At 39.5% G+C, this 22,394-nt stretch overlaps 1 protein-coding gene across 5 annotated transcripts in view; it reads right to left on the bottom strand.

The window, feature by feature from the left end:
* The window catches only part of SNX13 (sorting nexin 13), a 67,236-nt gene extending 59,423 nt beyond the window's left edge, over positions 1 to 7,813 (bottom strand). For 2 of the 5 annotated variants that reach the window (XR_005827400.1, XR_005827401.1), the window contains exon 1: positions 7,543 to 7,774. Coding sequence is in view for 3 of the 5 variants with exons in the window: in XM_040590526.1 (XP_040446460.1) it covers positions 7,543 to 7,806 (264 nt within the window). In the remaining 2 variants the exon portion in view is untranslated. Of the gene's footprint in view, positions 1 to 7,542 lie in introns of all 5 variants that reach the window. The other 3 variants (XM_040590526.1, XM_040590527.1, XM_040590525.1) reach the window with 3 other exon arrangements.
* Between the last annotated feature and the right edge of the window lie 14,581 nt (positions 7,814 to 22,394).

Genomic DNA, 22,394 nt, shown 5'->3' with positions numbered 1-22,394 from the left:
CATAGTTGTAAGACCATAAAGCAAGGTGCTGGTACTAAATACTTGTACATACAAAGCAAGAGTAAATTATGTTTAACATAACTACTGTGGAGTCCTTAATTTAGAAAAAAAAGGTGACTGTGAAAACAAAAACTGTGGTAAGAGTGAAAATTTAAATTAAAACCTCATTTTCCTATCCTAGCATTGTAAAGAAATATCTTCTTATCAAAACAGTGAAAGTTATAGTCACACAAACAATTTGTTTTCCCCAAGAATTTTAAAATCATATATAAGCAATAAATGAATCATAATTCCCATTTCATTACATGTACTATCAGATTAAATCAAATTAAAACATTAAATCACAATATTTAAGATTTCCATTGTAAATAATTTTACCTTAGTTAATGAAATTTCAATTTGTTAGCATCATGATCAGAAATAATAATTTGAGTATATAAACTATAAAAAGTTATTTTTCTTCCAAGTATGCTAAAATAGGTTAGCTACATCAATCAAATATAGATTTCATTAAAAATTACAGTATCTATTAGTAACAAATATGCCAAGATATACTGGGGGGGGGGGGGGCGGGCAGGGAAAGAGACACTCAGCATAGCATTTTAGGTGAAAGAAAATTAAAAAAAATTATACCAAAACACCACACACCAAAATACAGATGCAGTTTCAAGTACAAATAGTTTCTTCAGTGGATAAGGAATATGTATCACTATCACTGATCCTATTATTTTCAAGATAACACAAAAATCATTACATATGCTTCAGAAAAGTAAGACGATACAGTGTTATCAAACACTACAACATTTGGGAAAACTGAAAATAAAGTTTTGAGCCATGATAAAGGATATGGAATATAAAGGTTTAAGTGAAGAAGTGCCAGGCCTCACTCACACAGAAGAAAGGACCTGAGAATGAATCATCACACATACCTCTCCTCAGTCTGCAGCAGCAGTTGTTAGAATGGCAGCATGGCAACAAGCAAGGCTTCATCACATCTCTAAGTCAAACAGTTCCAAGATCACTTTGATGATCAGCAAAACTAAAGCAATCACAGGTTGGATACTTATTTCCTACAGCATGTATGCCACCAGATTTTTAACTCATCTACACAGTCTGGAATGCCAAATGCTGAATACAGGATGACTGGGAACATCAGGCATGTTCTTTCCCATTGCTTTCAGTACTGATTAAGAGCCATGAGAGAAATTATCGCAAGTCTGAGGCTGTTTCGTAACCAGTTGGCTAGCTGTGGCAAGAATTTCACGATGAACTTATGGACTATTTTCTACTTAGCCTCATCCAACAGCACTGACAGGAAGAGTGGAAATGCAAAGCATCCTACATGATGTGTAGCAATTCAACTTCCTGCTCAAATTTATTCCCTTACATCACAAGAGATATCTTATGCTACACCGCCTCAGAGTACAGTTTCTTAGAATTTCTTAGAATTGTAAAAATATAATTAAGAAGCAAAATACAAGATCATAGAATAGTGACATTTATGAAATAATATTCTGATAGAAACACATTTTTCCTTAAAAAAGAACTGGGATGACCCCTTTCCTCCAAGAGGTATAGGATTAAGGGAAGAAAGGCTGAGGAACAGACATTAAAAATAAAAATAAAATCACACTGTAACAAAAGCACAGCTGCATTTGAGCAGCTAATATTCTTCAAAGTAAGCCCCCAAATTCATAAACATTCTTGGAAAGAAAATGTGTGAAGCTTGTCTTCCTACCCAAAACCCCCAACTACAATGGGATACTGAATTATGCATTTTAGACAACAATGTTACAGAAAACAGGTACCTGTGAACTTTTAATTAGGGCACATTAGCCCTCACCTGAATAAGGACAGTTCTATTTCCACCTGTGACATAATAATAATTAAAGTTATTGGTATTTATTGTTTCTGATTATCAAAAACTTTTCCAACCAAGTCAAGGCACAGAAAGGACATTGTACACACCATTTAATGCAGTAACGGACATAATGGAAAGTAAACACACAGAGATGAGTTTACCTCCTTCTCCTGCTGGCAACTGGTAGACAGACTAACTGGTGAGGTTCAAATCAAATTGGTCTTGTGCTTACTGTCTGAGAAAATATGCAAAGCATCACAACTGAAGAAGTTTAAGGGCCACTGGTGAAACAACTTCAAAATAAACTACTGAACTAACCACTACGGTCAAACTGTATTCTGTCCTGGGAAATCCCTAAATTTTCAGAGAACCCCACCTGAACAAAACCAGTTATAAATTTGTGGGGCTTTTAAAATGTTTGTAAAATGCAAATATTAAAACACAAGATTAAATCTGACTCACAATGTTTTAACTGCAAAACACAGATCACATCCCCTTCTATATAGAAAAGCCAATCAACACCGTAACTTCTTCAGAAAACCACCTCTCCTCTCTGAGGATTTTTACACCTAATTCTGCTTCAGAGTAAGAATAAAAATCTTTAACAGGTATTCCCAAACTCTTGACAGGGTAGAAGTTGACCTCTTTTCCTAAATAAATGGCAGCTATAAAAGGAGTCCCCTAGCTGAACATACCTGTCATCTATGGTTACATTAAAAATAAATGCCTGTTTCACATCATACCTAGAATCACAATTACACGGTCATCATTTTAAGGTGTAATGCTATAGAAATTATGTAAACAAGTTTAGAATGCTCTTGTTTAAACATTTCAATGTGTTTACATCATGAAATAATGCCCCGTTTTTTTCAACCCAAAATTCAAATTTTCATAACATATTGGTGGAGGGGGGGAAGACAGATCAAGCAATTAAGCCCAAGATCATAATGCCTTGTACTTCTTGAAGTTTCTCTCTCACGTAACTACAAGAGCCAATTGCAATTGATTTTACTATTATTTCAGCCTTGGTACTCTCAGACAAGCATGATGGTAAGTGCTAATGGGACTTCAAAATATTAATTCTGTAACTGTTGCCAACGTCTCACATACAACACCAGTGTTCTCTTGTTTCTAGTAACAGCAACTCTCCTAATGCTAGTTCAAAGGAAAACATGCTTTGTCATCTTTGTAAGGGTGGGGAGAAAGTGACAAACATATTTAAAACTGAGATAATTCCCTAGACTGCAACCAGACAGAGGAAATCATCACTTGGAGCTCCTTCAGCTATCTAACCAGACAAGCTATTACTATTTTTATTGAACTAAGAAACTATACACTTTTCTTCTTCCACAGTATTTTGGGGAATGGTCCAGACTGATATTTTAAGAGTTGCTGCAGAACACTGCATTCAGTCTCAGCAGTTTTGGCCCAAATGTACACTCTAGAAGTCCTGAAGCATTTAGACGCTATCTTTTACTAATAGCCAGCAAAATATTTACAAACAAATACCAGGAATATATGACACCTATTCTTTGTAAAAGGTTAATCTTGCTAATTTTACCATTCCTCACATAAATTTAACTGATGCTCCACAGCCTATGGAGTCATTAAAAGAGCTGTCACAGCAACAATTAAGGACAGAAAGCAGACCAGCAATAGACTTCATTTACAGAATATAGTGAAGGAGAAAGAGAGGCCTTTTCCTACCAAGGGGTTGCAGCTGACGTTCCAGCTAGATCTCATCTGACAGAATACTGTCACCAAGGCAAAGGCCCAGCACAGAAGTTTCACAAAAGGACAAAAAACTAATTTCTTTCCACACCCTGCCGTCTACACATTTGAAGCTGTCCCTACCAGCAGAACAGTCAGCCACATGAAGCACCACAGTAACCCTCCATTGCCATCTATCAAGGAACAGAAAAAAACAACAATGCTATAGTATATCAAGCAGTAAACTGTGATCTGCATCTTTCAGAGCTGAACCAACATATACGTTACAATGTGCTACTGTTTCAGTAAGGCTGATTCATTATTACTCTAAAGCAAGTTAAAACAAGCTGCGGAGTGAACTTCATTCTTAAAACATCAAGCTAATTTGTTTGGCTTTGCTCAAAAACAGTTCCCAATGGTTAGCAGCTATCAAAATTTAACAAAAAGTTTGTTAAACATCTCATATATAAAAAGTAGATTGCTTAATGGAAAAGAAATACTACATGTAGTTAGTGAATTATCTTGACGTTGCAGTAACAAGAAATACCAACTTGTCAGAGCTTGTTTTGTACGGCTCATTTTTAGGTGTGAGGAAGAAAAAAAATTCCTACATTGTCAAATTTTTAAAATCTCAACTGTCACTAGCAACTGGAACAACATACTCTTGCTAAGCTGAGAATTAAGTTGTCAAAAATTTAGTTGCTGATATATTCAGAAGGAAGTCCTCACTAAGCATCTCAAAGCAGTTTAATGAGCAACTGGAGGAAAAAAACTGGAGAAAGAAATCTACTCCTTAGTTTTTCTGAAGTGCCTTCTTTAGGGCAACACCGGCTGCAAATGCAGACAGCACAGGCCATCAATGTGAAAGACATTCTAAACCTTCTTGTAAACTAAGTCACATCAAAATCCCGTTTAGTATTTGTTCCCATCAGAATTTAAGACACTACTGACAAGCAAGAGCCAGAGCTGTAAAACACCAGCTGCCTCACAGTAGTCAGGGCAGCACAGTTTCTACCATGCAAGATTTGATAACAGGGAGGACAGCTGTCTGAAAACACAAGAGACAGACGACTGCAAGTTGTGTCCATCATGGCCTCATCAGACAAGAAAGTGCTGACTACGGAAACAGCATGGAAAGACAGTAAGTTGCATGGAATCAGGCCACACTGGGCCTTGAAAAGCAAAGGAGACATCTGATGAACAAAAAAAGGGGAACAAGTGAAAAAACAGAGAAAGGCCAACCAAACCGACTAGGGAAATGATCACTGCAGCAGGACTCTGAACGCATGCAGACAGAATGCTTTCAAAGTGACTGTAGAAATAAGCTCTGATGGCCAAGATGATGAAAAATTGTGGAATGGTGTTTGCTAGAGTAGGTAAACAAGTATATGTGCTTGGCATCCAACATGATTCTGATGCAACTAAAATAAGTTAGGCCAAATAAGGTAAGGGCCAAACAAAAAACATCCCCTGTATTTTTTCCGGACAGGAAGTACGAGTACGATCTTGCCCTGAAATTACTGATTACATGGTCCAAATCTTAACTACATCCACACAAAATTGGACTGAATCTGCTGGGGTATGCATATATGGATACAGTCAAAGGATGTAGGAAATTGATCTTGAGAAACTTTAAGTTATGCTTTAACTGTATGATAACAATACATGTAGAACCAGATTCTGCCTTTCCTTCATGCTTAAATACATTTAAGAATAATATTGTCTACATTGTTAAATTATAAAACTAACAGTTATAGTGGGGGGAATGTTTCTAAATTTTTATATCTAAAAAAGAAATGATGGTGATCTTGGTCCTTCTAGACAGTAGCAAACTACACAAGTTTGCAAATATCCAGCAATTTTTTTGATCTCATTTCACTATATGTTCTTAAATAAAATAGTTATTTTGACAGGGCGGAAAAAAACCAACAGACTTACTAGCAGCCCAGTGCTCCACCTTTTTACAGTGTTTACAAAAAAATTAGGCAGCCTACAAACATGTAGTTTTCACTATGGCCCTACTCTAATTTCAGTCTGCCATACATTCTACCTCATTTCACATATACAGGGGAAAAAAAAAAAAAAAAAAAAAAGGCATTTATAGAATAAGTATCTCAGTAGGCTTGAAGCAATCTGCATCTTCCTGCAAAGTGTGGAGAGGGTTCATGAGTGCAGCTGCATGCAGTCTTCACGAAGTGTTTTAGTTACCAAGTCATCATTGGAACACCTGAAAAAGCACACTGGAAAGGACTCATTCCAGTTCACGTCAGGTGGGTTCTCTGACAGCCAAGAGCTGCCTGGTTGTTTGAAGAACTGCTCACAACCACCCTTCAGGCAGGCTTAGCAAAGCCTGCAACTTTGCTATATCTCCCCTGCCCCAAAATTTAAAGTCATTTCCTTGGCAGAGACCAAATCTGGAATACTTGGCCCTGAAGGATCTTGCCCACAAATATTTTATATACAGGAACTAGATGTAAAGGACAGCAGAACCCAGTCCTCCAGACACCAAGGCTAAGTATCATACCTGGTCATCACACACCTAAGCACTACATTTTACTCAAAAAGCCAAGGAAGCAAGTGTCATCCACACTGTCACACCACTGCTATTAGAAAAAAAAAAAAAAAAATCCCAAGACAATAAAATGTCTTAGCACACACACCCATCATCAAACAGAACAAACAGTCCAGTATGAGGCACCGACCCAGAACGTTCTATGCCTCCCTGAAAATAATCTAAATTACTATGGTTAATGCTTATGCATCACACTCGCCAACGCTATCTAATGCAGATTATTAACCCTGACCACTCACCAAATACCCTTCACACAAAAATAGGTCATGTACTCTTACAGGTTTAACTCACTCAGCAAATTTTATCCTCCTGCGGAAATCTGAGAGCTCATGGCTGTACAGAACCGCTTTCCTAATGCCCTGAAACTTTGAATGATGCAAACTGAAAGCTTTGGGACACTTTTTTATCTATCATTCAGGAAAGCAAAGATAATTTTTTCAGGTGTCAGAAAGCAAGCCTTCACCCTTCAAGATTTAAGACAGTTCAGTTTTGGACAAATAACCTTCACTGCAGGATAAAATGACAAATTATAAAACTGAGGTAATGCAATCATCATATTGGAGGAGTATGTGTAAACCAGACACCTTCCTGATATATTAAAAAGGGAAAATCAATCACTATTTGTAGAGAAAACTCAGTACATGGTTAAGTCTCATTTCCAGCAACCAGCAACCACTACCAGACACCCCTCCGAGGGCACCTTTGGGCACAGTAGCCATTTCTAGCCCACGCTGATCCTGTAATACCTGCTTGCCTCACGGCTTAGCTGCCCTGCTGTCTTGGGACAGAACCCCCCTACCCCCGCAACAGCAAAACTGTTCGGTTTGAGCCGTTTAAGAAGAAAGCAAACACGAAGCCTTTAGGAAGCTACCGCAGAGGAGGCCTGAGGGGCTGAAGTCGGAGCCAGCGCTCGGGGCCCGGCCGGGGACATCTCTCCTGCGAGGCCTAGGGCCGAAGCAGGCCCCCACCGCACCGGGCTGCCGCACCGCTCCAGAAACCGGGCCCGCCGCGGAGGCGCGACCCGGAGACCCCTCGCTGGGCGGGAAAGCCCAGTCGCCGGCGGATCGCGGCGGAGGGCGGGCCCACCCCGGCCGGCTGCCGCACGGAGCGAGCACCGCGGGCCGGAGCGTCCCCCCTCCCGTCCCGCCCCGCCAGCCCCTGAGGGGGGAACGCCGCCCGGCCGGGGAGGAGGGAGGGGTGATAAGAGAGGCCCGGCGCTGTCCTAGGCGAGCTGGCGGGCGCCTCTGCGGCCAAGGGGGAGGCTCCCTGCTGCTAGGCAGGTTGGAGGCCCCGGCGGAGGGCACAGCCTCCCCTCCACGGCGGGCCGCGGCGCGCAGCTGCCCGCTGGAGCGGACGGAGCGCTGCTCCCGCACCCCGCCGGCCGCGGCAGGGCTCTTACCTCTGCTAACATTATTACCCCGCTGCGCTGCGGCGCCTCGGCGGCTCTAGCCCCGCAGCATGGTGAAGCCTCGCGGCCGCGCGGAAAGCTCCCCCGCACCCTGCGGGGAGGCGAGGCGAGCGCCGCCAGCCCCCGGCCGCCTCCCTCAGCGGCCGCCCGCCGCCCCCAGCCCCGCAGCCGCCCTCGCAGCTCGGTCCGGAGAGACCGCCATCTTGGGAAGGCTACGTGCGCCGCCGCCGCTCCCCGCCCGGCGCGCCCGCCCATTGGGGCTGCGGGACGCGGGGACGCCCCTGCCGGGGCCGGCTCGCTGCCCTCCCCGCCCCGCCAGGGCCAGGCCCGCCGCTCGCCTGGCCGGCGCTGCTGCCTACCTCGGCCCAGGGGACCATAAGCAGCGCAGGCGGTCCCCGGCAAGGGTCTGGCCACAGGGCTGCGAAGGTGCCGGGGCCCCGCGCTCTGGTAAATCCGGGGGCTGGGTGTGGCTTGGGGGGTCGGAGCCGAAGCCCAAGCCCGTCCGCGGTGCAGCGGCCTTGAAACACTGCGCAGTCCAAAGGGAGAAGTTGAGGGCAGCAGAGTTTGAAACGTTGTTGTCCAAGATGCTGTACCGTGCTTTTTTGGTTTTTTCGCCCTGCCTCCCTTGAGATGCTGATGTGCCTTGTCTCTGAGCTCTTCGGTGCCAGGCAGCTGTTCTGATGACGCCAATTGAAATACTTTCTTAAATTTCTAACCAAGCAGCATGCCTCTCATCCAGCAGTAACATATGCAGCACTGCATGTCTTTCCCAGCTCTAGATGTTAAGAAAGAGACATGTATGTAAGTCTTGTTACCTACTACAGTGTTGTAAGTTGTGGTACCGAAACCCATCTCCTCAGGACCAAGCTGTGCCTGCACCAGGCCGGCGAGTCCCGCTCATGGGGCAACGTACTCCCATGGCTCAGTACTTGAAATTCTGGTCTGAAACTTGGTTTTCCTTTAAACACAGTTCTGTGGGGTTTTGCATGCTTGCTTTTCAACTAGACTTTAAAGTTAACCTTAGTTGCATTAGAGTATAAACAAGATGGGAGGGTTTTTTTCTGCATGGCCAGTAACACAATGCATAGCAAAGAAGTAGTAATGGTTTGCAGGGAAGGTGGAGAAAAAGCAACACTACTATTACACTGTGAAGAAAACCAACTGTCAATAGCAGTGTAGTAGAGTAAAGCAAAGGAAGGTCGGTGGGTTTTGTAGAAGTTCTGTGATTTTTCCCAGGGATTGTTCAATACTTAGCACTTCAAGGTTTCCCACTTCTTAGTTTCATCTGTATCCCTTGAGTTTCGGTTTTACTCATACAGCTGTTTTTCCCCTGTTGGAGACCTAGCTGTTAGTCATGTGAATGAAAAAGAGCAGACCCTTGATATTCATAATTGTTCATTTGCTTTTTCTAAGTAATCCAAAATACTAACTTTTAAAAGTATCTAGTATGCTTTGTACTTCTGAGTCTGTATTTTTAAATGTTTCATGTTAGCATTACTCTTTCCTGCAAGCTGATCCCTCAGAGAAAATCCAAATCTCACAGCACACACAACTCTATTTTAAACAAGAGGTTTAACAATAACAACCATGCAGTGGTCCTGCACATGGTATTTCATCATCTTGATAAATTAAAAATTGTTCAAAAATGTTGAGCAATGGGAATTGTGAAATACTAATTCCATTGTATTACTTTCGTCTCCTAACATTTATTTATGGCATTCTGTAGATGGTTGTTTGGAAGAGTCATAGATACACACAGCTGTGATTCTCTGTGGCTTTCATCACACTTCAATTCAGTCAAATAATGCCCTCTGCTCCGGTCTGTGGTAGAGAAATAGACCTATAATACAGCAGTGATCAGTAAATCATCAGTTGCGTAATTATGCAAAAACATCAACATATACTTAGCTAGGTAGAAAATAAAATCAAAATACTTAAAACACCAGCTGTTTGCCAGGTCACTTAGTCATAAATACGTTCTTTAGGCAAGGCACAGTGTGGTGAACTGATAAGATAAATCACCCAGCTTAAAAATGTAAGGGGTAAACAGATGGTAAAAGTGTCATGATAAGTATGAATGAATATAAATTATAGTAGTTGAACCAAGATGATGGTCTGGCAAAAGAAAATGTCTCTTGGTATTGTTATTTCTTTGCCTTCTATATTTAGACACATCAGGTAAGGTTTTCTAAAGAAGTAATCATCTTTGAAAACCTACTGCAAAACTCTATATATGCTAAGTGTGCTAGATGTAGAAGAAGAGCAAATCTTACGCAACTCTTACAGCAAGATAAAGTCACAATTAATACTTTGTACTTGAATTTGAATTTGCCCCTACCTTGCATGGGATTTGGCAGCCCAACAGCATACTAGTCTGGGAAGCACCTCCTATTCTTGTAGTGCTGGAATAAATCTACCCATACTTCTGTTGAAAACTGTTCTCTGATTTTACACCTGTCAGCATAGCCTTCATAGTGTTGCAAGATAGTTACTAATGTTGTAATCCATTGTTCTAATTTTTGGTCAATACCATTTCAACTTTGGAAGGGAAAGGGAGTGTAATTGCAACAGCAGGAATAAGGCTGTGAGGAAGGACTGAGCCACATAAAGGTAGACTCAAAGCAGAAGAGGCAGCATTGTAAAGGAAAGTGAGAAGAAGCAGCAACTTGGAAAGGGGATAATATAAGGGACTTCTTGAAAAACTAGTCTGCTGGGAGTAGCACAAAGGAGGAAGAGAAAAGAAAGCTGCCTGCCACTGAGGAATTAAAGTTACGTTCCCTGATACCATTCTTGGAATAAACTGAAAAAATGTAAAGATTCTTTTTTTTCCCCTTTCTTGGGGGAAGGAGGGTGTTTCTAGGTCAGTATGAGAAGGTCTGGAAATAAGGCGTCAACAGTGATTGAAAGGTTTATCAATGGTAGGGTGGAAGCACTTGAACACTTGTTTCCCTAAGCCCACCTTCAAGTGACAATAATGCTAGCAGACTTGATGAATCATCCATAAGGGAGTCATATTACTTACATTTTACCCTTGTGCATTTGTTACAGATACAGTTTGGGACTGCCGGTGCAACAAGAGCGGTGCAGGCACATTAGCACCGTGCTCATCCAGGCGGAGCAGCATGTGTGCTATTTTTCTTGTCACTTCCACAAACCTGCAAGCACTCTGCAAAGAACTGTGTTAGGGCAAATATATATATCTATGTGTAGTCAGATGCAAACCTGGCAGAAAGTTTTTGCACCCAGTCCTTAAAATACTCAGAGAATTTTCTTTCTCATAGGCCTAGACAAATGCTTAATTTAACTAGGAGGAGTACTTAACACTGATGGCTGCAAATACCTTCATATTTATGAAACAATTCCTACTTGTTGCCAAATGTCTTAGTGTTCTTTGCATTTATTGAAGTTTTCACTGACTATAAGCAAAAAAAGCTGTCTGATGGTCTAGATCCACATTTTGAAATCCCACTGCAAACACTGGAAGCTGTGGGAGTATCTATTGAAATTATGGATGAATGCAGCATTAGAATTTGAAATATAGAGAGCAGGAGGAGACAGAGATAGCACCGGCAGGCTCACCACCCAGAATTTTGTAAAGATTTTAGTAAAGTGAAGCATAGCAAGTGCACCAAGTTAAGAGGCAGGTTCAGAGACAAAAATATAGTTGTGAGGGGGCAGACGCGACATACACAGAAGGGGCACAGGCAAGATTTAGCAATAAAAGAGCAACTGTGCCAACTCACAGTAAAACACAAAAGAGCACAAATTCTTTTTCAGCCCTGAAAGGAGGGCAGTCCTACAACCTAAATAACAGCTCACCAGCTTATGAAAAATGAAACTGGTGACCTAATTGCCATAAAGATAACCTCTAAAACAGCAGTAACCTGTGTTAGGAGAGCAAAAGGTTATGTTCTCTTGGCATATGTGAGAAGACAAGTGAAGACTAAGGAAAGGGGAAAATATAGGCAGGGATAGCGGAAGGATGGAGTAAAGGAAAAACAGACTGATCTTAGTTTACTAAGCAGTTTGATTAGAATGGTTACAAGACTGTTTCTAACTTTGTCCGCAAGCCTGAACTTCTCTATATCTCTCTCCAGTCTAGAAAAGATCTTTCACAGAATTATTTCTGTATACTATAAATTAGCTCTGATTGTCCGTAACCAACTGACGTAAACCAAACTTTGGCTTCTGTTCTCTTGTTAAGTTGTTCATAGCTCAGACTGGCAGTATGGTTGGAGTTTGCTTAGGGTTGTTTAGTTTGGGATTCATTTTTCGGGGGGAATAAGGTGAGGTGGAGGAGGCCTGTATGTAGAATTTGTAGTCATTAAATCTTTCAGGTGTTAAGTCTTATGTTTAAAAGCAATTCTCTATCTTTATGGTTGCATTCCATTACATTTCAAGATCATATGACCCCAAAAGTCTACATAGCAACATGATCGAAAGGGGAACTCAGAATGTATTTGATGTGTGAAATTTGAATATTCTGTTATTTCAGGACATTGCTTATTCTAAGCTCTTTGGTCTGAGCTGCCTGATCAGAAGTTTTGCTTCTGATCAGGATCAGAACTATAATTTCCAAATAAAGATCTCATTCACTTTCAGCTTTCTCAGCATTCACCTGAGATGCCACACAGACAGAAAATGCAAGGGTGTATGTGAGGGGGCCTCTTGAGACAATATGATGTGAATGTTGGGCATTAGATAAATAATTACTGAAGAAGCAGTAAGTGCAATTCCTGCTTCATCCTTTGCAATAAGGATGCAGTATCTGCCCAGTGCTCATATTCTCAGAACTGTTTATTGGAGGGTGAAATTTCTTTTGAAACTTTTGCCAGCTTACATGTCTTCATGGCAGTGAACTTTCTGCTATTCAAACAGCTGTCTCTGGCTAGGACAGACAGTTTGCCTTAGCAGCTTAGTCCTAGTTGTCTAAGCAAGTATTAGGATAAAGATAAACTATATTTTGCAATACAAAGGAAACTCTTAAAAATAGTGGTGGCTCTTTCAGAAGTCTATAATGACATGACTAGAGTCATCTCAGAATTGTAACACAAATGTTAGTCATCAGCTGCTTAGCTTCTGGCTGTGGATTTTCTGTGGAAACAATGCACACAAACAGAAGGCTTCCTATGCTATTTGCACAGTGCTGCTACAAAAGGGAGAACGATAGGATACAAAACTGTCTAGAAAAGTCACCTTAATTAATTAAAATTCTTTTGGAGGCAACCAATGTCATTTTATGTCTGAATTATACACTAATTTGAAACTAAAACTGTTAAATGGAATTTTTATTCTATGCTATGGTGAATGATCCCATTCCCTGCTTTCAAGGGAGTCAGAAGTAATGAGAATGTATCTGCAGTTTGACGATATTTCTGTTGCTCTTCAGATTATTTGCTGTTACCCATGCTTGACCTGATGATAGCAACTACCTGTTGCAAAAACGGTTTGGATGGTTTCTCCTCTGAGATTTGAACTCATGAATGTGTCTGGCAGGTAGATCAGCCTAAGTGATGGACCCACAGATCTGCAAATTACCTAGTTTTGGTATCTTCTCCAGCATACATATGGCCATTTTTAGAACATATTGCAAACAATTTGTGTACATGGGGTTTAGTTTTGTTTGGTGATGGAGACCCACTGCTCTCAGTTTATCTGGTAAGAAGAATTTGTTTGCATTATTATAGCATGGTTATCCTTCCAGGCATTAACTGTATGTCACAAGCAGATGAAGTTTGGACTTGAATTTTCAGGTTACATACTGCTTTAATAGTGATTACAGTGACAGTGATACCATGATCAAGTGTTACATTGATACTGAACTTTGCCAGTGACTTAAGACCAAAATGGAGATATTCAACGGCATGGAGAACACAAAATGGGTTATGTCTAAAACATTTTGATAGAAAATACCCAGTTAATAAGACTAACAGCTAGCAAAAGAAAGACAAGTCGGAAGCAAAGGTATTCACTATGCATTAAAAAATCTAGCTTCATTTACCATATCTGTATTCTGCAAAACTGGTATCAATGGTGTCCTCGTTACATAAACCCAGGTGAAGATATCTTCCTGAGAAATCTGACTGTACTGCAGTTAACACATGATATGAGAGGTTCTTTAATTAGGAAATACATTTAAAAAACAAAAGCTGAGCAGAGGGGAATTAGAATTGATTCTAAAACTTTTTTTCTTTTTAAGTTATGTTTTCCACTGAGTCCTAAATGCCTAATCCATAATGAATACATTTTCTAAGACAGTTAGTATGCTTACGGGAGGAGGTAGGGGGTGGGGGGAGGAAACAAGAAGAATGGAATAGCTAAGAGCAAAATAAATGTTCTGTCGGTAGTATCAGCACCCCCAGGTGTTCAGATCCATTAGCCAAGCTCTAAGAATCATGACATTGGACATGAAAGTTGTTTATGTTTTCCCTGTTTCCTGAACCTCTAAGAAGTAGTCAAGTCATATTTTCAGGCTTTCCTTTGCAGTCATAAAGGCTACAAACTCTTTTTAAAGTTTATTTCTTCTTACATTAAATGGCATGGCTCAACAAACTCTTAAGAAAGAAGATAAATATTGTAATTTATTGTAGAGGAATTACAAAGGAATGAAGGCAGGTTAATTAACATTGATAAAATACAGCTGTGGGCTGGCTTCAGGGGTGGTGGGCTGGCTGATGTGGATAAGGCACAGCTGTGGCTCCTTCCTGCTAAGTAGTTAAATAGCTCTAAGGGGTGTGGAAGAGAAAGGCCAGACGAAAAGAACACTGGATGAAGAAAGCCCTAGACGATGTAGAGGGAGGAGAGAGAGAGGGCCCTGGATGTAGGTGAGACAAGGAGAAGCCCCCAGGAGAAGAAGGGGGCCTAGATGAGGAGAGGTGAGAAGCAGGGTGGACTGGCCTGAAGAGGATGAGGAAACAGCACAAACAGTAGATAGACTGTTGAAACCTTGTGGGCGACTGGTGGCTGTGCTGCAGCAAGGTATGGGAGCTACTTATTGAAGTTAACTTGGTATGGGGTGGTAAAAGCCTTGTTGCAGCTGGCTAGTTTTGATAGTGCTGCAACAAGCTATGATAAATTTGTAGGACCCGGCAAAAACTGTGAGGATAATGGAGGGCTTATTATACTCTTCTTCCATTGTGCATCAGTGATGTTTGGGTTTTCTCTCCAGGTAAAGGAGTTTATTGGTATTGTATATGTTCTCACTGCTTAGACCTTTGAGGTCACTTCACAGATTGGCTTCATTCTTCTGGTTGTTTGTTTTGCTGCCACTTAGAGCAGTTTATTCATAACAAAGAATGATGCCAAAACCCTCTAAAAATGTAGAAATGTAATCGTCAAAAAGAGCCACAAGAAATCCAAACTCCTAAAATGAAATGCTGATTGTAATGCCTTAGAAAGAGGACAATATAGAGGAGTACACCAATCACTCCTTATTTGAATGATATTTCCCCAGGTTTTATTAAAAACAGACCCAGAATATTCAGCCCTATGTACTTTACAACACAAGTCAGTTGCTGTTCCCCTGAAGGATGGTTAAAAACTGATCTTATGTCAATTGTTTTTCATGTATTACAAGGACTACCAGGTCCCTCCACCAGAAAAACCTGTTCTTCAGGCACTCCTCTTCCTCATAGTTAGATGCGTAGTCAGAGAGGCCATTATGAAGAGTCTTTAACTGGGTGGGTTTTATATATAAAATGTGTCCTTGACTAAGTATTTGATACCTCTGACTGTTTCTGTGGTTGGTTTTGTTTCTTTGACATTCTGTTTTTTCTCATCAAGTTTTTCACAAGATATTTTTAATGTTACTTTTTTTAAAAAAAAAAATGCTTTCTGATTTTAACACTCCCTCTATAAGGTAGAAGACCTTCTGCAAGACCACTGTAAGCAATTTAGGATTAAACTAAGCATTATTACACTCCTAACTTCAACTTCTATTCATGTGTTGCTAGTACTCCCTTTTAACACACAACAGCATCTCATGCATCAACCTGAGACACCTAGACAGGGAGGTATGAGGTGGATTTCAGCTTTCTTGTATGGGTTCTTCTTTCACTTTATCAGGAGGACTAATTGCCACTCATCCATCCTCATAATTTACATCTGGTTCCCAGGAAGACAGACAGGTTTCTCCACAGTTTATTGTAAAAGAATTGGAACAATATATGCCAGTATTGCTGACATGATGATATCGGCAATACATCTAAGGTCATGAAGGATCAGTAAAGACGTAATCTTAGGTAGGCTTTTGCAGAATGACTCACTCACATGAGTATTAATTGTTGCAGCAAAGGCATATCCTAAAGAAGGACAGTGAAATTCTCCATATTAAATGCCATAATTTCCTGATAATTCCTGTTCTCCCTTGAAATAATTCCTCTGAAGATGCCAACTTGGTTGAAAAGGGATTTGTGAGCCTAGAATACGTTTCCTTTTTCCCTTCCTCTGTGATGTCAGTGGGTTTAACAAAGGGTATCGCTTTTTCTTCAGGCTGAGCATACAGCACTTCAGGCTTATTTATGTCTCATATTGCAAGCAGTACAGATGCTGCAGTCAAATTGTAACCTCACATTAAACCAACAATACAATCACAGAGGGTTTTTTGGAAACACTGAAGATAAACATCACTTGACCCAGACTACTCTGGAGTCAAAGCTGAGATTGCAAAGTAACAGACCAAGTTAAATTCTCTTAAAAAGCTATGCACAGGAGTCTGCAATGCAGTTTTGAGTTGAAATTTAGATCTGCTTAGTCATCATATGATAAGATTTTGGATTTATGCAGTTTCATTAACAGCCTTTTATAAACCTGTTCTTGCTAGATTCCCACAAGGATCGCCATTTCATTTTTGAGATACGAAATAACTGCCAGAAAAAGCCTGATTTACTCCAAACTCACCAGTGGTTTGGAGGTGAGAAAGGGAAGGAGAAAAGAAAATGTGTTCTGTCTAAGTTTGATACATGACTGCTTTTAACATTGTTACTTTGAATTTTTATTCATCTGTTTAAATAAAAACTTGCCAGTTAAGAAAAATCTTAGCTACATCAGGTTCTTGCTCAATACAAGATGCAATTAAAAACATTTAATATTTTCAAGTGTTTGCAGAGTTAAAACCCAAACAGCAGCTAGTTCTCTAATTATTCCCAATTACTCCAAATTATCTGACAAAAGTGACAAACTGCAAGGCTGGAACAGAGATTTTTCAGTTATAAAACATAAATAAACTGAACTAGGTCTTTTCTTGCACCTTTCTGGAGCAGTCCAATGGGAACACAGTTAAAATAATATACTTATTGTGCAATTTTAAAATAAAAAAACACCCCCAGTCCCATCTACACCCAGCTGTGGAAAATAAACACTTGCCCTGCAAAGTCTCCTAGTGTTCACCTTCATCCATCTGTACTCTTTCTGCTCACCTAGTGCCTTTTTTTGTTTCTTTGGGGTTTTTTTGTTTTGTTCCTTACCCTGCAATATCTGGTTTTAATATTCGGGATTTAATCTGGACTTAATACTATTCCTTCTTTTTCCTGCTGGGAATATGCTTCTCTCCTTTCTGCTCCTAGGCGCTTCATGTGGCAACATCTCCATGTTCTTTACAAAAATACTTCTCTCTCTCTCACAGCTGAGCATGAACATGGGCTTATGTCTTTTGCTTTGCACCTGGGGAGGGGCACCATCCTAGGGGAGCAAGCAAGCTGTGCCAGGCTTTGTACATCATCTGCTTCTCCCTCAAGGCAAAGAGCTTCTATCTCCAAGAGGAAAGGTGCACTAGGATAAGGTTGATGGTAGCTACCAAAAGCACTTCTGAATCTAATATGTCAGCCATTCCCACTAATGGGGAAAGGAAATATCTGCTCTGTGACTTTAAACTGTGTAACTTTTTAATAAATATGAAATAGCTTTAAACAGACATGTCAAATACAGTTACAGTTTATCATTACAGCAGGTCCTGTGATTGGTTTTGTTTCACCTAAAGCTGCCATCTGTGGAGTCATGTGTCTGAGCCATGTGATGATGAAAGACTCTGCTCTAGGCAAGCAAGTTTTTGTCCTTCCTCTTGACGCAGAATTGCTTACATATGTGAATCCTAAAGCCTTTGAAAACCAGAGAGACACAGAAGATGCATTTCTGTTTTGTGATACCAATACCCCTTGATTCAAAACCCTCCATCCTTGGTACTCCTAATGCTTTGAGCCTTCAGAAACTTTTGCATCTGTTAACACGTTTAGACACCTTTTGACACCTGCCTACTGATTGGGTTTGGGTAGCTCTATTCCAAACAGTGCTCCACAATCCCAGTTGAGTAGCAGATTAATGTTTCAAAGGACATCATCAGTATTCTCTGAAATCTGGAGATTTCCAGACCTCAGAAGACCTCTTTATCGCTTTAGCATTCCGTACCCAAAAAATACTATAAAAAGGAAGAGCTTTGCTCCCCAAGGACACTTATTTCTGGGGTAACAAGGAAAAATACCTTTCTTCTCTTACCTTAGGTAAGAGCTGTGAGTAGAATTGCATTAATTTATTTGGATGCATATAGCTAGGACTGGGCTAGTTACACAGAAGCTGTCATGGTTTTGTAAACCCCTTAAATCTTTACATTATGTCCAGGGAATGTTCAGTTGTGGAACAAATTGAAATAAATCTAGAATGAATTGGATTGCTGCACTGGAGCTAGAAAAAGCAAAATTACGTCTGTTTCCACAGAACTTTTTATTTTTTTCTTTTTATCTTTTTTTTTTATTCTTTATAGTTAACATTCTCATCATTTATGTAAAGTACACAGCTGCTGATTAAAAGATTGCAGAAGGGATGTGGAAAAAAATCTTCTTAAACATACAGAATGAAATAGTTTGAGTGGCACTTTGTGGTTTGTTTTCCAATTAGGAATGACATTTAATTTTAAGAGTTAAGCTGTTTTTAAGATAACATTTTGTTGATTCAGGTGCATATGCCTACTACTGTGATTACTGACTGTAATTTGCAGGATTTTAGGCACAGAGTAAGCCACAAGCTTCCTTGTATCTTCCAGTAGTCTCAGTTTTAATGTGTAAGGCTATAATTACTGTTGTGAGTGACACAACCCCACATTTATTTTTGGTTCCAGTTTTTATGTATTTCTAGATTATTAAGGAAGCTGTAGGTTTTAGATATTCTCTGACTTCACAAGTATTTGGGGTAGGCCTTTCTCTTCAAAAACAAGGGAAAACACAGCTTGTTATGCAGATCATAAATTGTCCTAAGGTCAGTTTTGAGGTGTGTATGTATTAGCATCAGTTTGACAGTTTCCACATTAAAATACAACGGTCGAACTAATAAAATGTACCTTCTTCATAATAAATACTCATAAGTTGTTTAGTTAAAAATAGCAACACTTACAAGGAAAATACATTTTTTAAAGTACCCCAAATGTATGAAGTGCTTCATAGTAGAAATCTAGTTTTACTTATTTCTACTAACTTGCAAATGAGAGGTATGCAGTGATGGCTACACGCTCACGTTCACTTGACGCTAATTGACTGTGTCTCCTCATGTGCCCAATTGCTCACTCCCATCATCTTCCTTATGCTGGTACAAGCACTGAACATTTTCAGTGGGCACAGTCAGGTGAGTTAAGGAGCACATGTCACCCATTTGGCAGCAGCATTTAATCACATTAAACCGACTGTATAATCATGACCTGATTCTGCAAAACTGTAAGTTCGAGATTTGCATCTTAAAAGACTGCACATTTTAATAATATTATAGCTTATATGATACTAAGCACAAAGCAGGAGACCTATGGAAAAGAAATTTATTTCCACTTTAATATGATAGAGCTGACAGCAGTACTGAAGGAAAACTGTGATGAGGGAATTAGTAGGTTGGATATGTGCTGTTTATATAATATCAAAAATAGGTGTGACACAAAGTAAAGAGGAAGGACAGGGAACTGGATTATTTCCTGTTTTGCTTTCAGAAAATTGTTTACTTCAAAATGCTTGCATGTCTTTATGCTTTAAACAAACTGTCTGGATCAAATCAAAACAGTTGTTATGATTTCATGAGTTACTCTGTGTCTTTTAGGACTTAGGCTTTGATCTCTATCATGCCATATCACATTAGTGTTTACTACAGACCACCATGCTGTTACTTGACAAATATGGAATCTTTCATTATGCTAGGACTTACATATACTTCTAGTATCTTGCTAGGATTATAAAAATAAACTTTTTTCCTACATAAGCTTAATACCGTATTTCAGTTTTGTTTTTCATGAGCAACAGGGAAAATTTCCAAACCAAATAAATAGTCAACTGTTCTTTATGCATTTGCTGATGTATAACATGCAGATTACTGCTGAAGGCTTTGCTTTAAATTGTTTTTTTCAGATTGGTTTTTATTAGATAACAAAGTTGCCTGTGTGGGTGCATATGTATGTGAGTGTGCATGCATGCACGCATGCATGTATATCTCTCTGTCTGTTTTCCATTAATACGTTTGAGCCCTTTGGCTATTTCCAACCAAATTAATTTAGGACCAGAGTTCTAAAAATAAATATGTTCCTACAAGGCTTGGAAAATGGCCAAGTGAAATAAGGAAATCTTATCAGTGCTCTGATTAAAGGAAAATTTGTGTTGTAAGTGCATACATTGTTAGACGCTAGAGAATCTACCTGGAGGACACACTGTATAAATGTCTCAGATGTGGAAAAGAGGGACTTTCTTGGACTATGCCTGAACTGGATGGCGTATTTTATGATACATTCAACATGCATAGCTGTCTGGTTTTATTCCTTCTTTCTTTCCTAACCTTGGGAGTTCCTCCATTCATGTGTATCCTTTGATACTACAGATGTTAAGTCCCTAGAATACTTGGCTTCATGAAACTATTTGAAGAGTTTTAAAGGATACCTATTGCCTTCATCCAGCCTGTGTAGATGTTTGTTGCCTGCAGACAGCAGCACCAAGCTGGCAAAGCCTGCTACAGAAACATACATGCAGCCCTATCTTCCACCCTCTGGGATCCCCACTATGGTTTGCGGAAATACCCTGCAATCTGATTGCTGACTGGAATGTCTATAGATTTGCAAAAGCTTCTCACCCCATTTTCATCTATGAAGTCATAGGACAACCTCCATGGACTAGCAGAGACTTAGTGCTGCCAGCCACCTTCAAAGGTCTCCAGAACACTAGATCACATAGCTTAAATGAGTTGAAAGTACATGAAACTTTGCAGTATGTGCCCCACTTGATACTTTACAACTGTTTGTTTGGGGTTTTTTTTACATTTGTCTGATAATTCAAAGAAAAGTACTATATACCAGTATGAAAGTGTATCCTCTCTTATGAGTCTCACATGTGTCTCAGGCATTTTTGTCAAAGCTCTTCAACTTACTTATTCTTAAATGTTCTTGATTTTTCTTTAACACACACACACACCCCAAACCATAAGTTTCTTAATTTTGTGGTTGAAGAGAAAACTTTAAGAAGTGATATAATGATGAAAAAGCAAATCAAAAGAAATTAAAACCCCCACAAATGACAATTATAAAAATAATTTGACTGTTTGTAGACCAGTTTCATGATTTTGGCTCATGATTTTAAATGTCCTTGTATATTAATAGTGTATCTAAACTGGACAAAGAAGTTAAAGAAGACATGCAGAACACCCATAGCAACAGCAGTAATACAGTTACATACTACTTTTAGATTTTTTTGTTTGCAGTAGCCTAGAAAGGGCACTCTCAATTTGGCATAGGATATAACTCAACTGTAAAAATGTGCTGTAAATTGTAATGTGGTCTTTTCTGGTTGTTCTATATGCAAATATATTCAAAATGTTTGATGAAGAAAGAAGTTTTCTTCTCTGTGAAACTGCATTTAGCAGAGAAACTGGGATGAGAAGAGAGTGGTTTATTGATAGCCTTATTTTCATTGATGGGCATTTGGTTTGTCAATAGATTTTCCAGGTTCTAAGAGGCTAAGCAAATATAAGGACAACTATTTACCTCTTTAAAATTAATTATGGAGGACATTTTGGGAAATAATCATCCCTGCATGAAACTATTGCTTTAAAAGCAAACAGCAGTCAAAAATAAGTGGATTATGTAGCTTTTTCATATAGTGGTATTCCTAGACAGTAAGAATTTTGAAGCTTTTATGGAGTTTATGATCTTTTATAGAGCTGTTTGGTAATGTTGGTATTTCTAAAATATTTTACTATAGAAACTTATATGGAAGACCACTCTAACTTTTAAGTATCTGTGAATGCATTCCATAGTTAAATCATAAAAACATACTTATTTCCAAACTATTTAATAACTAAATATATATTTACTTAAATCCAAAGGCTAAAATGCACAATGGAGAAAAGTTATCTTATTAAAGATACAGCTTCTTGCTATTTCAATTAAGGTATAAGATTTCAAAATAAAATGGTTGAGGCTGCTGTAATGTCTTTCCACAAGACCTAGTATTACAAAACTTAACTTTCTTGTTAATTTTAAGTCAAAAAAACTCACTTTCAAACCCTAATTGTATGTGATAAGGAGCAAAATAAGATGCCTTAAAAATGGGAAATTAGTATTAAAGTTTGTTTTCCTGTGGATTTATGACCTAGTCCTGAACATACTGTCACAATAATCCCATGTTGGCCCAGGTCCATATGGCACAACCACTGCAGAACTCTGGTACTCACCAATACCTTTGCTGACTTCCTCCCTAGAAACATGTCCAATATCAACCATGATTTTCAAATATAACCCAAATACCCCAGCTCCCAGCATATCCTAAATCTATTTTATTTTACCTGCTGGCTGTACAAGACAAAGTACAGGGTATGACTGGTTCAGTTACACATGT

The sequence above is a fragment of the Falco naumanni genome, chromosome 4 (genome assembly GCF_017639655.2).
Source record: "Falco naumanni isolate bFalNau1 chromosome 4, bFalNau1.pat, whole genome shotgun sequence".
NCBI lineage: Eukaryota > Metazoa > Chordata > Aves > Falconiformes > Falconidae > Falco > Falco naumanni.
This window is presented reverse-complemented; position numbering and strand designations above follow the sequence as displayed.